The 20,299-nt window shown below is 48.3% G+C and overlaps 6 protein-coding genes across 6 annotated transcripts; 4 read left to right on the forward strand and 2 right to left on the reverse strand.

Moving 5' to 3' along the window:
• Positions 1-2,004: 2,004 nt before the first annotated feature.
• Positions 2,005-3,470, forward strand: TGAM01_v206886 (G-protein coupled receptor; the record flags this gene model as incomplete). The annotated part of the gene is made up of 3 exons (XM_024549972.1): positions 2,005-2,264; positions 2,345-2,611; positions 2,687-3,470. 3 exons carry the CDS (start codon positions 2,005-2,007, stop codon positions 3,468-3,470), a joined length of 1,311 nt encoding a protein of 436 aa, XP_024405281.1.
• A 913-nt stretch (positions 3,471-4,383) lies between these two features.
• Positions 4,384-7,197, forward strand: TGAM01_v206887 (hypothetical protein; the record flags this gene model as incomplete). Its single annotated transcript, XM_024549973.1, has 8 exons — positions 4,384-4,419; positions 4,487-4,965; positions 5,052-5,246; positions 5,308-5,437; positions 5,495-5,910; positions 5,966-6,506; positions 6,568-6,647; positions 6,705-7,197. 8 exons carry the CDS (start codon positions 4,384-4,386, stop codon positions 7,195-7,197), a joined length of 2,370 nt encoding a protein of 789 aa, XP_024405282.1.
• A 191-nt stretch (positions 7,198-7,388) lies between these two features.
• TGAM01_v206888 (arylsulfatase) lies at positions 7,389-9,274 on the reverse strand (the record flags this gene model as incomplete). Its single annotated transcript, XM_018804355.1, has 2 exons — positions 7,389-8,761; positions 8,821-9,274. The coding sequence occupies 2 exons, from the start codon at positions 9,272-9,274 to the stop codon at positions 7,389-7,391; spliced, it is 1,827 nt and encodes a 608-aa protein (XP_018662470.1).
• An 877-nt stretch (positions 9,275-10,151) lies between these two features.
• On the forward strand, positions 10,152-11,948 carry TGAM01_v206889 (hypothetical protein; the record flags this gene model as incomplete). Its single annotated transcript, XM_024549974.1, has 5 exons — positions 10,152-10,237; positions 10,306-10,563; positions 10,633-10,950; positions 11,013-11,475; positions 11,529-11,948. The coding sequence occupies 5 exons, from the start codon at positions 10,152-10,154 to the stop codon at positions 11,946-11,948; spliced, it is 1,545 nt and encodes a 514-aa protein (XP_024405283.1).
• A 976-nt stretch (positions 11,949-12,924) lies between these two features.
• TGAM01_v206890 (SnodProt1) lies at positions 12,925-13,426 on the reverse strand (the record flags this gene model as incomplete). The annotated part of the gene is made up of 2 exons (XM_018804353.1): positions 12,925-13,301; positions 13,360-13,426. The coding sequence occupies 2 exons, from the start codon at positions 13,424-13,426 to the stop codon at positions 12,925-12,927; spliced, it is 444 nt and encodes a 147-aa protein (XP_018662468.1).
• Positions 13,427-17,482: 4,056 nt separating this feature from the next.
• On the forward strand, positions 17,483-19,483 carry TGAM01_v206891 (Pro-kumamolisin; the record flags this gene model as incomplete). The annotated part of the gene is made up of 3 exons (XM_018804352.1): positions 17,483-18,147; positions 18,204-18,865; positions 18,924-19,483. 3 exons carry the CDS (start codon positions 17,483-17,485, stop codon positions 19,481-19,483), a joined length of 1,887 nt encoding a protein of 628 aa, XP_018662467.1.
• Positions 19,484-20,299: the final 816 nt, after the last annotated feature.

Consider the following 20,299-nt stretch of genomic DNA (forward strand, 5'->3'; position numbering starts at 1 on the left):
CATGCCACTTCAAGAATCGCCTGTCGCAAAGAAAACTAGTATGGACTTGAGAGCAGCTTGTGTAAGCTAGCGAAAGCTCGCGTCGGTAATATATTGATTACTGGAAGGAATCAAACTAGCATGGTTGATGATCCGGCTTGAGTTTGGTTCTTTTGCTAGTTAAGGTCGCATGTGCTGCTGATCAATTGAATAAGCATACCCGTAATAGAAGGAGGCCTGGGAGATTCTGAAATATCAGGTGCGTGTAAGCAGAACGATGTTTAGAAAATATTAGACATCCTGACGTGGGAATTGCCTCTCATAACCCTTGATACATGATTCGTGGGTTACGGCTTTATGACGGTGGCTTACTCGAGATCATCACCTCTTCTCAAAGGCTGTGATTGCTAGCAATAGACTTATCGATACGGCAGTAGAAACGTGCGGTGCTATAATAGTGATGCCACACTAGAGTTAGTAAGCTCCTTAGTAACAAGACACGAGGTGAAGCTTATGCCATTTCAACAGACCTTAATCCCTTCGCGGAAGAAACGGATGGGGGTAGACTGAGCCCCGCGGCCTTCACAGCAAGCCCAATGCCTCCAAAAAGGATAAATCTGAGAAAAAAAGGCAGCTTGTGTGGCGCTAGCTTCGCAGAAATGGCATTCAAAGCTTGGAGCGGGCACCAATTACTTTCAGCTCCAGAGCCTACTGGGCCAACCAAGTGATGATTTGCTGACGTACTCCATACAATCGTCCTGGACCAGTCACCTGGAGAATCTGAGAGGGCCGCCATACGCCCAGCCAGGGTTGTATCTCGCTGCCTACTGCTTGTCTATACGGCAACGCCGCGAGCTGAATGGCCTGCTGTCGAGCACTACTGCGCTTGATGAGACAGGATCGGCCTCCCGGCGCCGAATGAGATGCGTATCCGATTGGCATTCCAGCGTATCTGGCGCCATGCTAAGCTGCCGGAGAAGAAGCATCGCATAACCCGCATGCAGGATCGCAGCCACGTGAGGACTCTCGACACTCTTATAAGTTAGCATGAGGCCCTTTGTATATGTGCGCCGGGATTATGCCTGAGCCGGCAGTTGGCTTTTGTATGCTGTACTTGCACAGCAGCAAGCGTGTCTCGCCCAAAATGAGTTTGGCGAGATCGCTCAAGACCGCCATGCCAGCCACCCCCAACAAGCGACGATGCACACAGCAGCCCGTGATTGGCGGATGGCCCGGCAGCAGACAATGGAGGCATTCGTCAACGGCCAGATCTTCGGCAATTTTCCCCCAAGGGCTGAAGAGTTCCTCCGCCAGTTGGGCTGAGCTGTTTTCACCGCTCCAGCCAGTGTTTGAGTAGCTTGTCGGAGTTTGGAACTCCCGGTAGTGCTTCCTCCATACAGCGTAGTCGCAGGATCAGGTCCCCCAGAAGCTGGCAAGGCAGAAGTAAATGATAGTTTAGCGCCACACGTCGTCGGTGAATTTTGAGATTGAAGAAGCTTAGGCAAGATTGTGGGAGCGGTAATAGGGCGAGCCCGGCCAAAGGTTTGCGTGTTCGCGTGGATTCTGACCGACACATCAAAAGCAACTCTGAAACTGACAGCCATCGGCGCAATGATTCTTTGCTGTCTGCGCGACTACCTGGAATCTCAATTCTTGCTGCCCTCGTCCTAACCCAGCGCCAGAATGACCGAGCATGGATGCTGAAAGCGCTCCTCCAAGGCCGCGACATAGCTTTGCTGAACTCGTATTCATTAGCTCGATTAAGAAAGCCAGCCATAGGAGGCAATTAATTCACGATCAAACAGCAGCAGTACTTGCGATCGCTCGCTCAGACTCTTTGCAATCTTGGCGATATCATTGCTGCTCTCCGACATCGTAATCGCCTTGACGTGGGCAAACCTACTCTCTCTCACCATCTCCATCTCACACGCGGAGCTGTGTGGCGATAAACATCAACTTCGCGTCAGCCAGCGTCTCAACCACAGCCCCCCCGCAGATGCATCCAGTAATCGACCTGAACAAGTCATGGCCGGAGGACTATCGGAGGGGCAGCTTCGTGCCATTGTCATTATTGAGCGTGTATGTTCGTCAATATCGATGGCAGGATGCATCTTCACCATTTCCACGTTTTGCTTCTCGAAATACTTTAGCAAATCCATCAACAGGCTCGTTTTTTACGCCTCTTTTGGCAATCTCATAACGAACATTGGCACCATGATTTCTCGCTCTTACATCGACTCACCAAACTCAGCAGGTTGCCAAGCGCAGGCGTTCTTAATTCAGACGTATGTCCTCCCAAGGCCTTCCAATCCATATCGCGGGCCGCAAGCACAGCCAAGGCTAACATAAAGCGATCACACAATAGCTTCATGCCAGCCGATGTATATTGGACGTTGGCCATGGCCGTCAACGTCTATCTGACCTTTTATCACAAATATGACGCCAGAGCTTTGCGAAGGATCGAGCCCATCTATTTGCTATGCTGCTACGGCCTCCCATTCATACCTGCATTCGTCTTCTTTTTCATAAAAGACCGAGGGGGAACTCGAGTCTATGGACCCGCAACTTCGTGGTGCTGGATATCGAGCGAATGGGACGTCCTTCGTGTCGCGGCCTTTTATGCGATTGTGTGGTAAGTGGCTCATGAATTAGAGTGCGACAGGTGGAAACGGAAATCATCGGTAGTTGCTAATCACTGACTCCCAAGGGTGTGTATCGTAACCACGATGGCCATCTATATCGGAGCTGGCCGTACTATATACAAAGTACGAAAGCAGGTTTACGTCTTTCAGTCGTCGGACCTGGATCCTATATCAATCGACGAGGTTACCACGTCTCACCAATCAACCGATGCAACTCTGACAATGGACTCCATGTCAGGGATGGAACCAGCCAAGTTTGGCCAGAATATTAGTAGCCCACCCAGCTATGGAGGTGGCTCAAGCTCAGAAACAGCAACAGCAACAGCAACAAGGCCTCAATCAGTTCACCTGGCTACCGATCTTTCCAATAGGTCGAACCAGTCTAATGGGTCGCAATCAACATACTACTATGCATCATCACCTCCTCATAGAGGCTCAAACCCACCCCGAACCGGCGGCCACAACAACGTAGCATCGCGAGCCTTCCGCTCTATTCGCCGGCGAAATCACGAGCGAGACAACGCCGCTTGGTCTTATACCAAATGTGCTCTCCTATTCTTCACGGCAATGCTTGTCACATGGATACCGTCCAGCGCAAATCGCCTGTACTCTCTCACGCACCACAGAGAAGTCTCCGTACCGCTAGAGTTTATGAGCGTTTTAGTGCTTCCTCTGCAGGGATTTTGGAATTGTCTTGTTTATATTACAATATCGTGGACGGCGTGCAAGAACCTGTTTCACGATATGTGGCTTGCTGTGCGATCAGCCGCTATTAGCCGCATGGATCGTATCCGTGGGAGAAAGTCCAGTTCCGATAATCAAGCAGAAAGTCCAGAGCACTCAGTCTGAAACAGCAATGAACATGCCGGATTAGGAGCGAGTTGCAGGTCCTAGTTTCAAAGGAGAAAGAGAGACGGCTGTTGCTATATTTACAGGTAGAGGTATATATATGAAAGCGAAAGGTGTGGGAGGTTTTTACGGTAATGAGTTATGCACGGGATGGAGTTCACGGCGTACAGGTTATAATAGAGCAAAGGCGAGGATATACCCATGACGCACAGAGTATTAAAATTCCAATACATACGTTGATGAACATTCTCTCTAGCAGTTTATCTCATTTCGTACCTCTATGATATTTGGGGAAACGGAAGCTCTCAGTCACGGCGCAAGTGCATATCGTGTAGAGGGAGCCGGGGGCTGAATCCGCAACTAACCCGCGTTACTGTATGCTACCAAGTATTTGCTAGAGTAAACCACGAGAACGCGCGCTACGGAGTTCGGAGCACTAGCATGTATCCATGTAGATGAACATTCTTAGCCGTATATGAATTGGTTTGAGAGCTAGACAGCATTAGCGCAGCGAACTATTGGACAGGAGGTTGTGGAGGTCTGGATGCAGCCCTTACAGCTCTGCTGCCGGCAACACACAGCCCGTGTGATGGGTAGGGTGTGATTGTCCCTTTTACAGAACCTCACGAATATAACATCAATTTGTAAATGCCAATGATGTCCAATTCTGTAGCCTATTGACTAGAAACACAGCCCGCATAATTTCATGTTATTGCTCTCTATCAGAACTCAGTGCTTACGAGCTGCAGACCCTTCTGGGCCTTCCATTACGCCATTTCTATTATACATTCTGTAATCCAGCGTGTCATGCCCATCTCCACTTCTCCGCTACCCCAGATCTCCATTTATTTGCTCTCAAGCCCCAAACTCACCCACCTTCATATGCACAATTCCTCCCCCGTGGGAAGATACAATGTCAACTGGATGTGTCGTCTGCCGCTCACGAAAGGGAAGCTGACCAATCCAACGGCCATACGCAGCCAATTTCCCAAGCATGAGTGCTTACATGCCAACAGGTTCGATGCGACCGCAACTCGCCAACATGTCACAACTGCACTCGCCTGGGAGTAAATTGTCCGGGATATGGTGACACAACGGCAATTCTATCGCACAAGGATGGGTCGCGGCAGCGGCTTCAGGATTCAGTGGATTTCATCTACCGGGCATCAGGGGTAGAGAAGCGGAGGGTTGGATCTTGTGACGAGTGTCGGCGGACAAAGAGTCGCTGCTCTCGCACGCGGCCTGTTTGCAAACGCTGCACAAGGAAGGGGTTTACGTGTAAATACAACGCCAAATACGACGCGTCTGCTTCTGCTTCTGCTGCCGATGCCAATGCCGCTGCCGCTGCTGGTAGTCCGTCGCCGCAGCCATCAACGACGGCAGAAACCAGCATATTAGCAGCCCCTTCCGATGGCGGCGGCCTCGTATCAACGCCTGGGAGCCAGTCTGGAACGATGGCTGTGCCTCTATCATCGATTCCGCAACATATGCACTGGTATGTATGTCCTAGAGAGTAAACGAGCAGCAGTGTGCTCGGATATGATCGGCACGAGACAAATATTCACCTTCTTCCTCTTATAGGGTGTATTCAGATGCTCTGCCACAAGACAAGTTCCACTTGCAGGCGCTGGCCGACCTGTTCTTTGATCGGATATCCACTCTTCGCTGCTTAGGTTTTATCCATAAACCAACCTTTTTTCAGGCACTGGACAGAGGCACGCTCAGCGAAGACTTTGGAGAAGCAGTAGTCTATATAGTTGCTGCGCTTGGAGCGAGGTAAAGGCTATTATTACCATTGCTTTTAGGGCTGGCTTCCTTTTGCTAACATTGGCAATAGAATGTATCTGCTAGATGATCCCAGTCATTTTAACAATCCATTTCTCGGCGTTCCTGGGGCTGCGTGGGCTGAACGAGCCCGAGACCTTACCATGCGCGAGATAGCAAATCCGTCTCTTTCAACGATGATGGTTTGTGGCCTAACTGTCAATCGGACTCATAATTTCAATAGCTAACTTCAGTCATAGGCAATGGTTCTCATCTGCGAGTACTCCATTTTCATGGATCAACACGCTCTCGCATTTGTCATCTTTGGATGCTGTGTCCGCATCATGAGATTACTCGGCCTGGACTCTCCGAAAAAGGCAGCTGTTCCATCAGGCCTTGCTCACATGACGCATCTGGAAACAGAAAGAAGACTTTTATGGTCCTGTTATCTCTTAGATAGCTTTCTTGGTGGCGGAGTAGATGGAAACCTGATCTGGAAAGACGATTTTCCAAGTGTACCACTGCCTTGCTCTGATGCGAGCTTCGTCGCCCAGGAGCAATATGCAGACTTTGAGGCTCCAAAGCTGAGTGCTTTCGAGCTTTACCCGGACCGTAGCTATCTCAATCTTCGGTCTCATACTATATATCTTGTACAGCTGAGAACGCGGGTACTGAGGTCTGTCGTTGTCCAAGCACAAGCTCATTAGAAGCGCCACTAACCGATGTTCCAGACTCATCCGAAATAATAACCAGCAAGTCAACATATGGGATCCCGGATCCCCATTTCTCGACATCATTCAGCGATTAGAAGTTTGGTATGCCGGCTTACCTGAGCGACTCGTGATATCCGACTTCAACGTATACATTCACAAAGAACTCAACACCATCAGCGCTGTTTTCATGCTGCATTTTCTTTACCATTCCATTGTCTGCGATCTAACACGAGTCTCGCTTCCGGGATATGTCTTTCCGCTGTCAGCCGCGTTCCATTCTTGCCCCCCGGAATTCCGGCGACAATGCCAAGAGCGATGTCGATTCCATGCAGACGAGATATCACGACTTGTTCACGCTGGGTTTGGCTATGGTATCCGGGCTTTCGATGATCTGCACAGCTTAATGGCCACATTCGAGTCAACCAAGATTCAAATCATTCACACAGCGACGGCTACGTCGAATTCTATCGATATAAGAGAGCGAACGAGCCATAATATCCGTTTAAACATGCGAGCGTTGGACATTCTTCATCTTCAGAAGGATAAAGCGAATCCTTATGTCAGTCCACTCAAGACAGTCGATGAAATCAATAACAAGATGATGCTGACCATAGCTACAGCACAAAGCCTTGATACCATTACTAGAGAAATTCGACTTCAACAACGTCGTGGCCGAATGGCAAGCTTATCCAAGCCCAATGTTCGTTTATCAGCGTGATCCCCCCACTCTCAACGTCTACTAACATTTACGTTTCAGATCAATAAACTCGGATCAAGCTGAAGTCACAGGGCCAGAGGATGCCGCGTATCTGAGCAGCCTAGCTCCATTCCGCCTCGCAAAAGAGGAGATTCGCGCCCAGATACGCCAACGAAGAGGCTCTTCTCCAGCAGGAAACGACCTGCCCAACTCTCCAGCTATGGTTCGCCCACCGCCCATCATCTCCTTACCTCAAAAAGACGCCCTCGACGGCATTAGCGGCGCCGATGGAAACGCCGGTCTGCTGGGAAGCGCAAGTTTCTCTCTAGACCACATACAGCTAGCATCTACAACACATCCTACACCTCCTGGCGCCGGTGGCCTGGACGTAGCGGCAGAGATTCAGGGGGGAGTGGCGAAGGAGATGGTGAATTTGTCAGACTTGTCGGAAGACTACATCCGGATGGCGGGCGAGATGGCCAACTACATTTCCTGGGACATGTCGGAGCCACAGCCGTGGTTGGATTTCGACATGAGCTCGAACAATATATGACAGCATAATCCATTGGATTCTGAGGATGAAAGGAAACAGGAATTGTTAGCCTCAACTAAGCATACGTGTGAGCATATACACTTGAAATGCGAAACGGTTAGCATTTAAAGGCTATCATTTTCTCCAAAAGAGAGAGTATAATATTCCTACTTTTTTTTAATTACAGCAAACTGCCTAAAACCTTTTTCTATTTATGACGCTGGGACGATTCCTGTCAGTTCCTTTGGCGTTATCTCTGGCCGTCCAATATACTTGATCCACGCATACGGATCTTCCATCTCGTCCTGCAGCGTCGTCTGCTGGGCGCCCTGAATGGCCTTTGGGTATTCCCCAGCCAGTCCAACAACGCCTACGTCTTTTCTATATTCCTCCCATAATGCAAGCATCTCCTTGAGTCTCTCTGGTTCCTTTTCACTCAGATCATTTGTCTCGCCCGGGTCTGCCACGAGGTTAAACAGCTCCCACTTCTGCGGACCTTTGGGCGCAGGCACATATGTGATCTTCCAGTCGCCGCGCCGCAGAGCTCCCGATCCAGCAATCTCGAAGCCTGCCACGTAGTCCTTCTTGTGGATCGGCGACTTGCGGCTCCAGCCACTGACGGACTCTAGATAACTCCTCCAGCTCTGGCCACGCAGCGACGCAATCTTGCGGCCATTGTACTCTGAGCCGGGGTGTTTCAGCCCGGCAAAGTCCAGCACCGTGGGCACGATATCCATGACCGTGCAGAACGCATCGGTGATGACGCCGCCACTATCGCTGCCGCGGTGGTTGTTGACTCCCACATGAGGCTTCACCACCAGGGGCACCCTGCAGCCTCCCTCGGTCGAAAACATCTTGTACAGTCTCGATGGCGCGGTTGCGGCCTGAGCCCACAGAGGGCCATACCAGACAAACGAGTTGCCCCGGCCAATGTTGTCCAGGCTGTTGTCGTAGTATTTGTTTACATGTGCCATGACGCTGTTGCCAACCAAGGGGGTAGCTTCGTAACTGGCTCCCTCAGCGCCGTTGTCACTCATAAACAAGATGAAAGTGTTGTCATACTCGCCCGTCTTGCGCAGATAGTCCAGAACGCGGCCAATGTTCCAATCCATCCGATCGACCATTCCCGCATACACCTCCATAGCCCTTGCGGAGGCGGTGCGAGTTTCGTCGTCCAAAGACTCCCAGTTCTTCGCCTCATGCCCTGTCGTGACAACAGGGTGAGCCACTGCATCTTGACCAACAAGGCCGAGAGACTTGAGTCGCTCAAGGCGCTTCTGGCGCAGCACTTCCGGCCCGTCTGCGTACTGACCCTTGTACTTGTCACACGTCTCTTTGGGCGCTTGTAGGGGCCAGTGCGGTGCGCTGAAGGGAAGATAGGCAAAGAAAGGCTGCTGGCGCTCTTCCTCAGTGCGGTTTTCCAAGTATGAAACCATCCGGCCTGCGTAGCCGTCAGACGAATACCAGTCTTCGCCAAGTTCCTTCTCGCTCATGTAGCGATCGTCTTCTGCGTGTAAAGCTCGCGTTGCCGTCTCGAAGAAGCGCCCCGGCTCTGTGGTGGGATCCTGGTAGTCAGGCTCATAGGCTATTCTCGCTGATTAGAAAACAGTCGTCTTATCAGGCTCGCAACTGGTAAGCTCATACCGTAGTGATTCGCGCACCCTGGCAGCAACGCTAAGCTCTTCTTGAAGCCGCGCTTGATAGGCAGATGCTGCTTTTGCAAGCCCAAGTGCCATTTGCCACTCATAACAGTGAAGTAGCCTCCATCAGACAGCAGCTCTGGAAGAGCAACCACCTTTTCATTGAGGTAGCCCTCGTGGCCTGGCTGTCCCTTGTGAGCAGGTGAGCTGCGAACGAGTTCGTATAATTGTCCGAGCCCAGCAATGTGATGGTCAGTTCCCGTCATGAGCATCGAGCGAGTTGGACTGCAAGCCGCAGCAACATGATACTGTGTGAAGCGCAGCGATCCTTGCTGCGAGGCCAGCGAGTCGATATGAGGGGTAGCTATCTCAGAGCCATAGCAGCCAAGGTCGCTGAAGCCAAGGTCGTCGGCGACTATGACGAGGAAATTGGGTCGAGGGTCCTTCTGGCTGCCCATTTTCGATGTTCAGCACCGGACAATACAAGACAGTATGTTGGAGCGTTGAAAGAGCTAAGACTCAAGAAACGCGGAACACGCTGACCACAAGAGAAGGTTGAATATATGGAGCAACAACTTTCTTTTTAATCACATCTACACTAATACAAGTACGGATCCAGATGGAGTGTACGGAGTACAGCTATTGCGACATAGTTCACACAGCTTTCCCCAGCCGTTCTTATCAAAGCCGCGCGTGGCCACATGGAAGTCGGGTATTTGGCGGAACCGATGTCCCCCAGCTTTCTGGCTCTCGCAAAGCGTGGCATACAGAGGCCAATTGAACAATACTAGTAGTACTATAGTAAGTATAACGGGATGCTGCACGCAATAGCAGCATCTCGCCATGAGATCGTGGGGTCATCAACCGTCCTAGTCTGGCCACTCTCTCCGCTGTGACTTCCGGGGCTGACTCGCGGCCCTCGCCTGCTGCCGGCTTTCGCACCGGCTTTCGGGGCCCTAGCTTGCGGTCTTCGCTGGGTCCAGGCATTTTGGCAGCGGACAGCGTCCATGGCGAGTTGATCCATTTGGATGGTGCAATGCTCTACGATCCAGGCGTTCAAGGATTGACGAGGCGACAAGCCGACACAGTTGTGGCTGCAGAACGTTGATGTTGAAACATTCTATATATGTTGTGATAATCCTGTCGTTTTTGGGCTCGGAGATGGTGGCAACATCAGGAGCATCGGATACGCGACCAAACGCGGTCATCCTTTTGCTGGCAGTGTATAGAAGGACGTCTTGATCTCGTCTCGCCCTTATTCGTTACAGCTCACCTCCGTCTTGATATCCCATATATTGCAAAAGACTGTGTGTCGACTTCAAGTTGCTATCAAAGATGGCAGTTGAATCATCTTCGTCGGTAGACCTGTCTGCAGGTTACCGGCTGAGGCAATTCAATGGCACGATTGTGTTCATCATGCTGTAAGTGCTCCACAAAGCTTCAGCATCATCAAATCCATGCACTCCCTAACTGTTATATCAACTTGTAGGTACATGTGCTCCTGTGCTTTCAACTTTGGCTATGATGTTGGCAACTTTGGCGGTGTCCAGGGCATGCAGAGCTTCGGCAAGCGATTCGGCGAATGTAATGCAACAACAGGCGTCTGCAAGCTGCCTCCATGGCTGTCCTCCCTGATGACGTCTCTTCCCTTCCTCGGCAAGGCTCTGGGTGCCATTGCTTGTGGACCGATTGCCGAACGATTTGGACGCAAGATGTGCGTCTTGGTTTTAGCTTGTTTATCATTCATGTGAGTCAACCTTACACAATATGTGGAGATATCGTCTCTTGAAGAAGACCTACTGATGCCGAGTTGCAGTGGTGTTCTATTGCAGACAACAGCGAGGACAAGCGCACAATTCACTGTGGGCAGATTCATCAGCTTCGGCATGACGGGCATGACTATCGTGGTAGTTCCGATTTACCTGGCTGAGACATCACCCAAGGTTCTACGTGGTATGATGACATCTACATTGCAGCTCATGATTGTATTCGGCCAGCTGGTGGCTTCGCTGGTCACATTCGGAACGCAGCACATCTCCGGTGACAAGGGCTGGCAGATCCCCGTCGGTCTGCAGTTCATTGCCCCAGCTCTCATCGTAGCATTGCTACCGCTGGTCCCTGAATCACCCCGATGGTAAGTGCTGTTACTTGCTTTGTCTAAAGGTATTTGTGCAATCTAACAATTTCCAACTCTAGGCTCCTGACTCAAAATCGACTCGAGGAAGCAAAGACTTCTCTCCGAAAATTATACAAAAACCACAGCGAAGCCGAAATTGACCAGGAAATTGACATTTTACGCCATGCTCAGTCCACGGAACAAAAGGGCTCATGGGCAGAGGTTTTCAACAAGGACAACAGAAAGCGTACCATGGTTGCTGTGGTTGCCATGTTTGGCCAGCAGATTACCGGCCAGGCATTTTCCAGCCAGTACTCTGTTGTGTTCTATCAGTCGGAAGGGTACAAGAGCCAGGCCTTCTTATTCAATATTTTGAGCAATGTCACTGGTCTTGTCTGCCTCATCGCAACCTGGTTCATCATCGATCAAGTGGGCAGACGACCGATGCTGATGACTGGTGGAACGGGAATGGCCATCTTCCTCTTTGTTGTTGGTGGCGTTGGAGTTGTCAAAAACCCCAGCAACTCTGAGAGAGGAGGATTAGTAAGTCTTTGTAACCTCTTTTTCTTGTAAAGGTGCATACTGACGGCTGCTAGGTCGCATCATTCATATTATTCACCTGCTCTTACAACCTTTCTTGGGCCCCTGTTTCATACGTCGTGGTATCTGAAGCAGCTTCTACTCGCGTAAAGGAAAAAACGAATCTCCTGGCTTCTGTCATTTCCATCATCACCACATTCGTAACCTCGTTCACCATTCCATACTTGCTCAACGCGCCGTACGCAGCACTGGGGGCCAAGGTCGGTTTCATCTACGGTGCCATCAATGTGCTGATGGTCGTGGCGGCCTACTTCTTCATTCCCGAGATGAAAGGACGAAGTTTGGAAGAAGTTGATGAGCTGTTCGCGACAGGCGTACCACTTCGAAGCTTTGGAAAAGCCACAACAACCCCTACAGCCACTTACATTGAGGACGTTGACAATGCGAAGAAAGATCCAGCTTCAGGGGAGGCGTAGGATGCGACGTCTTTGGCAATGGCGGATAAGGGCGGAAGGAGATAGCCTTAATTTTCAGTCCAGTTAATATTAGCAGCGTAATGAGTCCGGTATCTTACTTTTCTTATTTGATACTTTCAAATGTAGAGCCAGAGGGTGCAAGATTAAGTGAAATAGGGCCATCAATAGTAGCAAAGTCGTGACCCCATTCAAGCTTCTGAACCGCATTTATAGGAGTCGCAGCCTCCAATACGTCTCGTACCAGCAGCTGAAGAGAAGAAGCCGCAATGCGCTGGGGCTGAACGAATATAACGCACCAGGAAGACCGGATATAAAACCTACCCTGATTTGTCCATGTATATAGTCTATCACAGCCAGAGGCGCCCATGATCAAACGTACAGCGTAGCCTTTCAAATACCGCACATCTCAATCACATAACCAATGAACATGAAGCCAAGTGAATAGCTAAGCGTTCTCAATCGCAGGAAAAAACGAAAAATAAAATCTATACCAATCATGCATAAGATGAATGAAAAGCAGAAAAACATAGCTTATGAGAAGTAGCACATATGTTACCTCCGCCAATCACGGAAACATCTGTGTGCGTGTGTACAATACATATATTCAAAGCAGTAGTTACCGTACTCTACGGCTTTCGTATTCTTGAAAATCACTTTGAATATTTGCCCAAATAGATTATATAAAATATATCAATATATTATGGCCAATGTAAGTTACTCTGAAGTTTCGAACGCTCCTCAAGAGTTGAGTTTGTCTTCGTTAAGACCGTGATACAAGATATAGTCGTAAATAATGCATAGTATAGTAACCAATGCCACTTTAGAATGAAAAAATCTGAGCTATTTGCAGCCATCGTGTTGCAAAGCCCTTAACAAATAGTTTCGACGCCAGGCTATGGGGCAAAGACACAATGCTTGACTTGTCTTTGAAGCTACTTGAAGATTTGCTCAATGGCCCAATAGCAGATACGACTGGCTAGAAGTCGTAGATATGGAGTTCAGCTGCAGATATGCCGCAGTTGGATACGTCAACTTGAGTTGCCTCCACATCAATACGAACTAGCTCGCGAGCCTGGCCACCCGTAAGAGACTGCATAGCGTTCAGAGAGAGAACAAAACCAGAGTCAGCGCCGTCAATTGCGAACAGAGATACATGCTTATCGCCGTACTCGAGCTTCCAGCAGGAGAAGCACTGAGCCTGACTGAAGGCATGGATCGCTTGAATGCCAATAAAGCCCACTGCATCTTTCTGAATCTTCCAATCCAAGTTAGGCTTGAATCCGGTGCCCTTTCTCCAACAGGAAACTTCACTCAGCGAGCGAGAGGGGTCGTCGTAAAGCGTATTAAACGTTACTATTGTGTATCAGTGTGCGATCGACAAATATCAGAGGATTCATACAATACTACTAACCAGAAACAGTTTCTGCAGAAGCCAAGCTGATAATAGCAGCAACTTGGCAAATGCCCAGCGGTAACATCTTTTTAAGCTTTCGACACAGTTATATAAACAAAGTTGATGGTTTTGACTTTCTGAGTATCAGTGTTTGTTGAAATTTATGAGTTGCAGACCATAAAGCAGAACTGCCAACGGCTCGAGATTTATATAAAACAATAATGGCCTCATCAAGAGCGATTATACAGTCCTGTGGTATCTGGCATACGTCAGTGGTGTTATTCTCTTAGTCCGTGCACCGCCTTCACATTCTTCATTCATGTCCTACTCTCCGTCGGAGGTTATCTTCTTGCTGCGCCATTTGCTGTGATGATTCTACATCGCGAGATACAGAGGCCTCCAGGCAGCCGTTTTCAGAAGAACAACATATCACGATCATGTAGATAACAAGCTGATTGATTGTTTTGAAACCTGAAAGAAGTTGTGATGCAATAAAAACACATGTCGCGATATCTCTCCTTCCTTCCTAGTACACTTTTCGCTTCATGGAACGTTAACATTCACTACGCATCTAATCCATGGAAATTCCGTAATTACGAAGAATAATGGTCAAATTCCGAAGGAACTTTCGAAGATGTATGTCAAGGATATTTCACATGTACGAGGCGTGACCGCTTCATCTAGATGGCTTCAGTGACTAAATAGCGAAGTGTTTGCTTTGTTCAGCCCCAGTCGCAGATGGCTTCAGTGACTAAATGGCGAAGTGTTTGCTTTGTTCAGCCCCAGTCGCAGCTAGCCTAGCAAACTATTGAAGTCTTGTTTCTATTTTTATTCTTAATTAAAAAGTTACTACCCTCAGGCCATGGGTTTATCAGATCAGCCGAGGAGCTGCGCCGAAAAGGCCGATGTGGCCGCTGTACTTGCTTTTTTCGGAGAGACATGCCTTTTTTTCCTTCGTGGTCGGTTTCCTCCCTACAAAACTTTTGCTGTTTAGTTTTGGGCTATTTTTCTATTTCAAACATGAGTCAATCAGCGATATTAGCTTACGAGGCATCCTTTGCGAGGCTGTTTAATTCTCAAACTCTGTAAGCAGTAAGCACCTCCAAAATCTGGATGATGTAATGGAATCACGCGCTTCAAAATATCTAGAAACAGATATCATTTTATTTGGTAAAACTAATAGTAATCATGTGACAATGCTATATCGATGCCTGGGACGTCAACTCTTCTCAGATCTTGTGGGTAGGTAAAGGTCGTCGTCATGGCATACGTATAGCCATGAATCCGCCAAGCAGGGGTCTCCGCTTTCCATAGCCTATTTTGCCCACCCCTGCTTAAGGCTGTTGGCTCACAAGCTTGGCACTGGCTACAGAAAAGTGCTCTAGAAAGAAGACAGAATCCTTGCGAATATTTACGTCTACCCGGCAGGTTGACTAGATGACAAGGCCTGGTCAAGGCCCCGGCCTCTCCTGCTGGAGAGGCGGGAACGTAACCCATATCTTTGTACAAACCATATCTAAAGTCACCCTATAGTAAAATATATAAGGGGACATAAATACTCGGTCAGTTCACTGAAAAAATTTATAGCGCGAAAAAATTAACAGGGTTAAATGCATAAGTATCTTTGTCATCTCATACATTTTACAATAGGGTGACCCCAGATACGGTTTGTACAAAGATACGGGTTACGTTCCCGCCTCTCTAGTAATAGAGAGGCGGGGGCTAATGCAGTCGCCTCCTCAACCCGCCGAATAAAAGGCTGTTTGCTTTGGCCTCTAATTTTTGAGCTGATTTTAATAGCAATCTGTGTTGCAATTCTGTCAATTGCAGAGACTCATTGCCGTTGTAAATGAATTTTTGGACACGCAGCCCGCATGACTCTCTATCCCCTGTCTTGATAACTCACAGAGTACTCAACGGGGCACAAATAGAGTGTAAGGGTTTGAAGCAGGAAAAAGAAAAAGAGGAGGCGCAGCATCATGTTATGATAATGCAAAACCCTTGATGACCATTCAATGCCACAGTCGACTTCTGTCTTCATCGTCTGATTGATAATTCACCGAGCCGTTTCTTTCACGAGGCCTGCACTGCCACGGTGCCGTTTTCCCCAATGACAAGTGCACAGGCACTGTTCAAAAGCCACGCGTATTCTAAATGCTCGATATAGGATACATATCTATAGCATTATGTACTCTTTGCGAGAAAATGTCGATTCGATGTAAACTCATCAGACAGTCAAAGCTCAACATTTTCATAATCCCAACGGGATCGAGTATATCTCTCGTCGCATTGAGCTACAGAGACCTCAGGACTCTTCATGGACCATTTCAGATCAACGATGGATTACTAAAATCCCATACTGTCAACACCGTGACAAAGAGTGGTAACATAATTCTTTGTGACTATCCTAGAGTGGCTTGAAGCACTAGACTAGATGCTTCGACAGTCGGAGATATGGCGGTTGAAGCGCATACCTCTCTTGACCTCATCTGAGGTTAAAGAATTCGACGCTCTTGGATGCAGTATTGTTAGAGTGGCAACTCATCCTGTCGGATTGAATGCACCGTTCAACATTCACGTCAGAGAATTGATTCTCTGTGTGATTGACTTGACTCCAGTGCTGAGGCAAATATGGTACATAAGCCAAACATGACTGGAGCTAGAAACATTCAGGCGCAACACGCGGAGCTACTACAAAAGCGCATTCTATTCTTTCCTATAACTAAGGAGGGAGAAGATACTGCTAGTACTTATTAACAGACGATCCATGAACTCGGCATAGAACACTCCAGCGAAGGTCATGTCAAATGTCTTGCCGATGGCCTTGAGAGTCAGCAGCATGAGCACACTGCATGGGCCTCAGGGGATTTTTGACACCCGAAACCTCTCGAAACCTTAACTTGTCGTTCGAGAAATTTAGAGATCTGCAAAGGCCGCTTCTGCGAATACTCATGTGAATCAAGCTTGCCTTTTTCCTGAGTCTTTATAGTTATACTTATAGGTGCTTTAATTGTGTCAAAGATGACTCTATGCTCCCTACATCCAACACTAGCAGATTTTCCATGAAAAGTCCCAAAAGGTGAGTCTCTTCATTTACCCAAGATGCGCTCAATATATCACGCAAAGTTTGCCTTCTTATAAGATACGCAAACAGCCGACTGTGTAGCTCTGTCTCACACGTCATCGCACTCCATAAGATAAAGGCGCGGTATCTTGAGATCTATGCCAACGGCCATACCTTCAAGAATCGAAAATACATTTAGCAAAACTCATCTCGTAGCCTTTAAAATCTTTTAACTGAGCCTAAACTGCTTGTAAAGTTCTCCAAACGCCGGTGGTATAATCGGGCCCAGTACTTGATGTAGAGAAGAGTATTACCTCGCTGATTTCCGGCACAACAGTTTTGGACGAGATTACAGTATGGCTTCTTTTTAAGACACAAAGCGCACGTGCCAGAAGACAGAAGCTGCTTACAATGTGTAGGCTTGTAATAAGCGGAGTAGTTCTTCCGGCAGTTTATGTTAAATATTAAGCTAAACGACCCCAGCAAATTTTGTTCACCGGTAACAGTAAGGGTTACAGTGTATTGTACAAATATGAAGCATTGGAACCCATTTTGGCGCTATGGAACTGAATTATGTTTGATAAGGTGAATGCTGCAGCGGGCTTGGTTACCTCATCTCATCAATTGCCGCCGGAGAAATTATTTCAGCGAATAGTAATCATATATGAGTATCGAGCCACTGAAACTCTTCGTGAAAAATACCCTGGCAGCCATGAAAACCCTGCCGCTGCTCACCTTTGATTCAAAAGACGCAAATGGAGCTGCTCTTGGCATGCCGCTCTGCTGGGCAATAGTAGTATCATGCTAGTCATACTATTCGCCAAATCGCACGAATAGCAACCCTGTTTGCCGACCCATGCTAAGGATATACGAGTTGCCCTATCTATAATCAGCAATTACAGGCCCATGTTCAAATGCTGTTTTCGATATAATCCACCTTTAAATACGAGATTTCCATGCACAGCAACAAATCCGGGTCGTGTTGCGGTGTGTATAACGATGGCATCAATATAAATAAGCGTTACGCCGCTGTGTTTCAATGCCTGCTCTCAAGCAGTACCATCATACTCTGATACAATGAAGCTATCTACCGCGGTGGCCATTGGCCTAACTTCACTCGCCCAGGGAGGGTCGGTGGTGCATGAGAAGAGAGACCAAGTCCCTCCCGAATGGACAAAAGTCGGCCGTGCAGTTTCTGATACAGCGATTGAACTCCGTATTGGCCTTAAGCAGAGCAATCTTGAGCATGCCGAAGATCTCGCTAACCAGATTTCTCACCCCAAGTCTGAGAAATATGGCAAATATCTTACCGCACAACAAGTCGTTGACCTATTCGCCGCACCGCAAGAGGTCATATCTGAGACTATGCAGTGGCTACGACAAGGCGGAATCAATAGCAATCGCATTAAGCCAACTGCCGGTCGAAACTGGCTCAAGTTCAACACGACAGTAGCCGTTGCCGAGAAGCTACTCGACACAACTTACTATACCTATAGAAACGAGGAAGAAGGTGTGGAAGTGGTTGCCTGCGAATCGTACAGCGTTCCGGAGGATATCCAGCCTAACATTGACTTGATTATGCCGACAATTCAATTTGAGACCAGAGGTCTTCCAGCAAACAGCCGTGGGCTTAGCCGCCGAGATACATTCAATCCCAAGTTTCGGGTTCTCGAGTCTGTGCCGCACCCCAGTTCTCTCGCCAACTGCAGTGGGACAACAACACCTGCTTGTTTACGAGCAATGTAAGACTATTGACTTAATTCCTGTTGAAGTCGAATACTCTCCTAACAAATTACAGATATGGCTTACCGGACTCGGGCGAGGCTGTTGAAGGCAACAGCTACGGCATCGTGGAATTTGCTCCGCAAAGCTTCAATCAAGATGATCTAAACGTCTTTTATGCCACATACGCCTCCAATGTTCCGAATAACACCGGACCCATCATTGACGGCATCGATGGTGGCTACTTTTCGAATGACTCTTCAGTAGATACTCGCGGAGAGTCAAATCTTGACCTTTGTTACGCAATTGGTCTTGTTCACCCCCAGCCAGTTACGCTCTACCAAGTTGGCGACAACGATCCTGTCCAACCAGCGACTAACAACAATTTCCTCGATGCTATCGATGGCGCCTATTGCACATATGAAGGCGGCGATGACCATGACTGGGATGCAATCTACCCTCATGACGGCGAGCTCTCGGGAGAATATCTTGGCCAGCCTGATTGCGGAAAGTACAATGCCACCAAAGTCATTTCCGTCTCTTATGGTAGCAATGAGAACGACCGCCCAATCTCCTACAGAACTCGCGAATGCAATGAGTATATGAAGCTTGCGCTGATGGGAGTGACTGTCTTATTTTCGTCTGGAGATACCGGCGTGTCAGGCCTCACCGGCAGATGCCTTCTTCCAAACGGTGCATGGACACCTCCAGGTGCCGATTACGGTCGATTCAATCCAAGTATGTACATGTGTACAGATGTTGCTTTGGTATTTCTAAATCACTAACCATGCTGCAGTGTGGCCCGGAACTTGTCCTTGGATTACTTCAGTTGGAGGCAGCGCGTTGCCTGAGAATGGCAGTGTCACCGACAAGCAGGTCGCGGCGACTGATTTCGGATCTGGCGGTGGTTTCAGCAACATCTTTGCACTACCTTCCTACCAAACAAATGCTGTCGCGGAATACTATGCCAGCCACGATCCCGGATACAACTCTTCTATTTACAACAACACGCAACAAGTGCGGGGATTTCCCGACTTGGCCGTCTCATCTCAGAACTTCATCACCGGCCTCGCAGGCGGCTTCAATGCCTTCAGTGGTACTTCAGCTGCAAGCCCGCTGTTCGGTGCCATGATTACGCTCATCAACGGCGAGAGAATTAAGAGTGGAAAGGGATCAGTTGGTTTCCTCAACCCTGTGCTGTACAGCCATCCGGAAGTTTTTGATGATATCACTGAGGGAGTGAATCCTGGATGCGGTACCGATGGATTTCCGGCCGTTGAAGGCTGGGATCCGATTACAGGTCTTGGCACTCCCAACTTTGCCAAGCTGAGGGATCTTTTGCTCAGTCTGCCATGAAATTGATTTTAGATTTTGTCTTTAAAAGGATATGCGACTAATTAGACGGGAGGAGGCGATAAATGTGTCGCATGCGCAAATCTATTTGATAGAGACATTACCAGAATATTACTTCTCGCAAGTCCAAATATGCATAATTTGTTCGTCCTCTAGTTCATAAACCCCACTGTAACCGCCAAGAAGCGGTTTATGAATACGATACGAGCAAGGGACCTCTCTAGTTTCCTTTCTTTACATGTAGCTGGCTGTACCCACCGTGTTAACGGGGTCGTATTGCAATCGGAATCCTCGTAGGGCTGAGCCGAATTGCATCATTACACAGTACCATGATGGATCTCAAAGAAGTCATTCAAGACTCTACTAAAACTCGAGGGTTATATGTGCTACGAGTCAATGATTTCACACTGGCATACGGTAAAGTACTAGCTGCCTGATATAATACTCGATCAGAATATCAGTGCACAGTATTCTTGTAACTCATGTGGGCTTGCGCTTGTTCTCCCTGCGAGGCGTGGCTAGTATTACCCCTATAGGATGTCCAATCAAAGGCAGAAGCCAATTTCCTCTAGGAATCGAGAATGGTAGTATCATATATGCGTGAACTGAAATAAGTAGAGGTTTATTTGGGATATAATCGAGTATAAAATCTCTAACATCAACATGTACCCGGCGCCGGAGTATAGAACAGGGTGGGCAACTTGAGTAAACCTTGCCACCGGGACTAACGCTGCAGTTTCAAATCCGGATCAACGGCAACTCTATTCTAAAACAAAGGGATATATTCTATATATACATTGTGTAATTTCTGCAACGCGC

Source organism: Trichoderma gamsii (genome assembly GCF_001481775.2).
Source record: "Trichoderma gamsii strain T6085 chromosome Unknown Scaffold_24.2, whole genome shotgun sequence".
NCBI classification, from domain to species: Eukaryota; Fungi; Ascomycota; class Sordariomycetes; order Hypocreales; family Hypocreaceae; genus Trichoderma; species Trichoderma gamsii.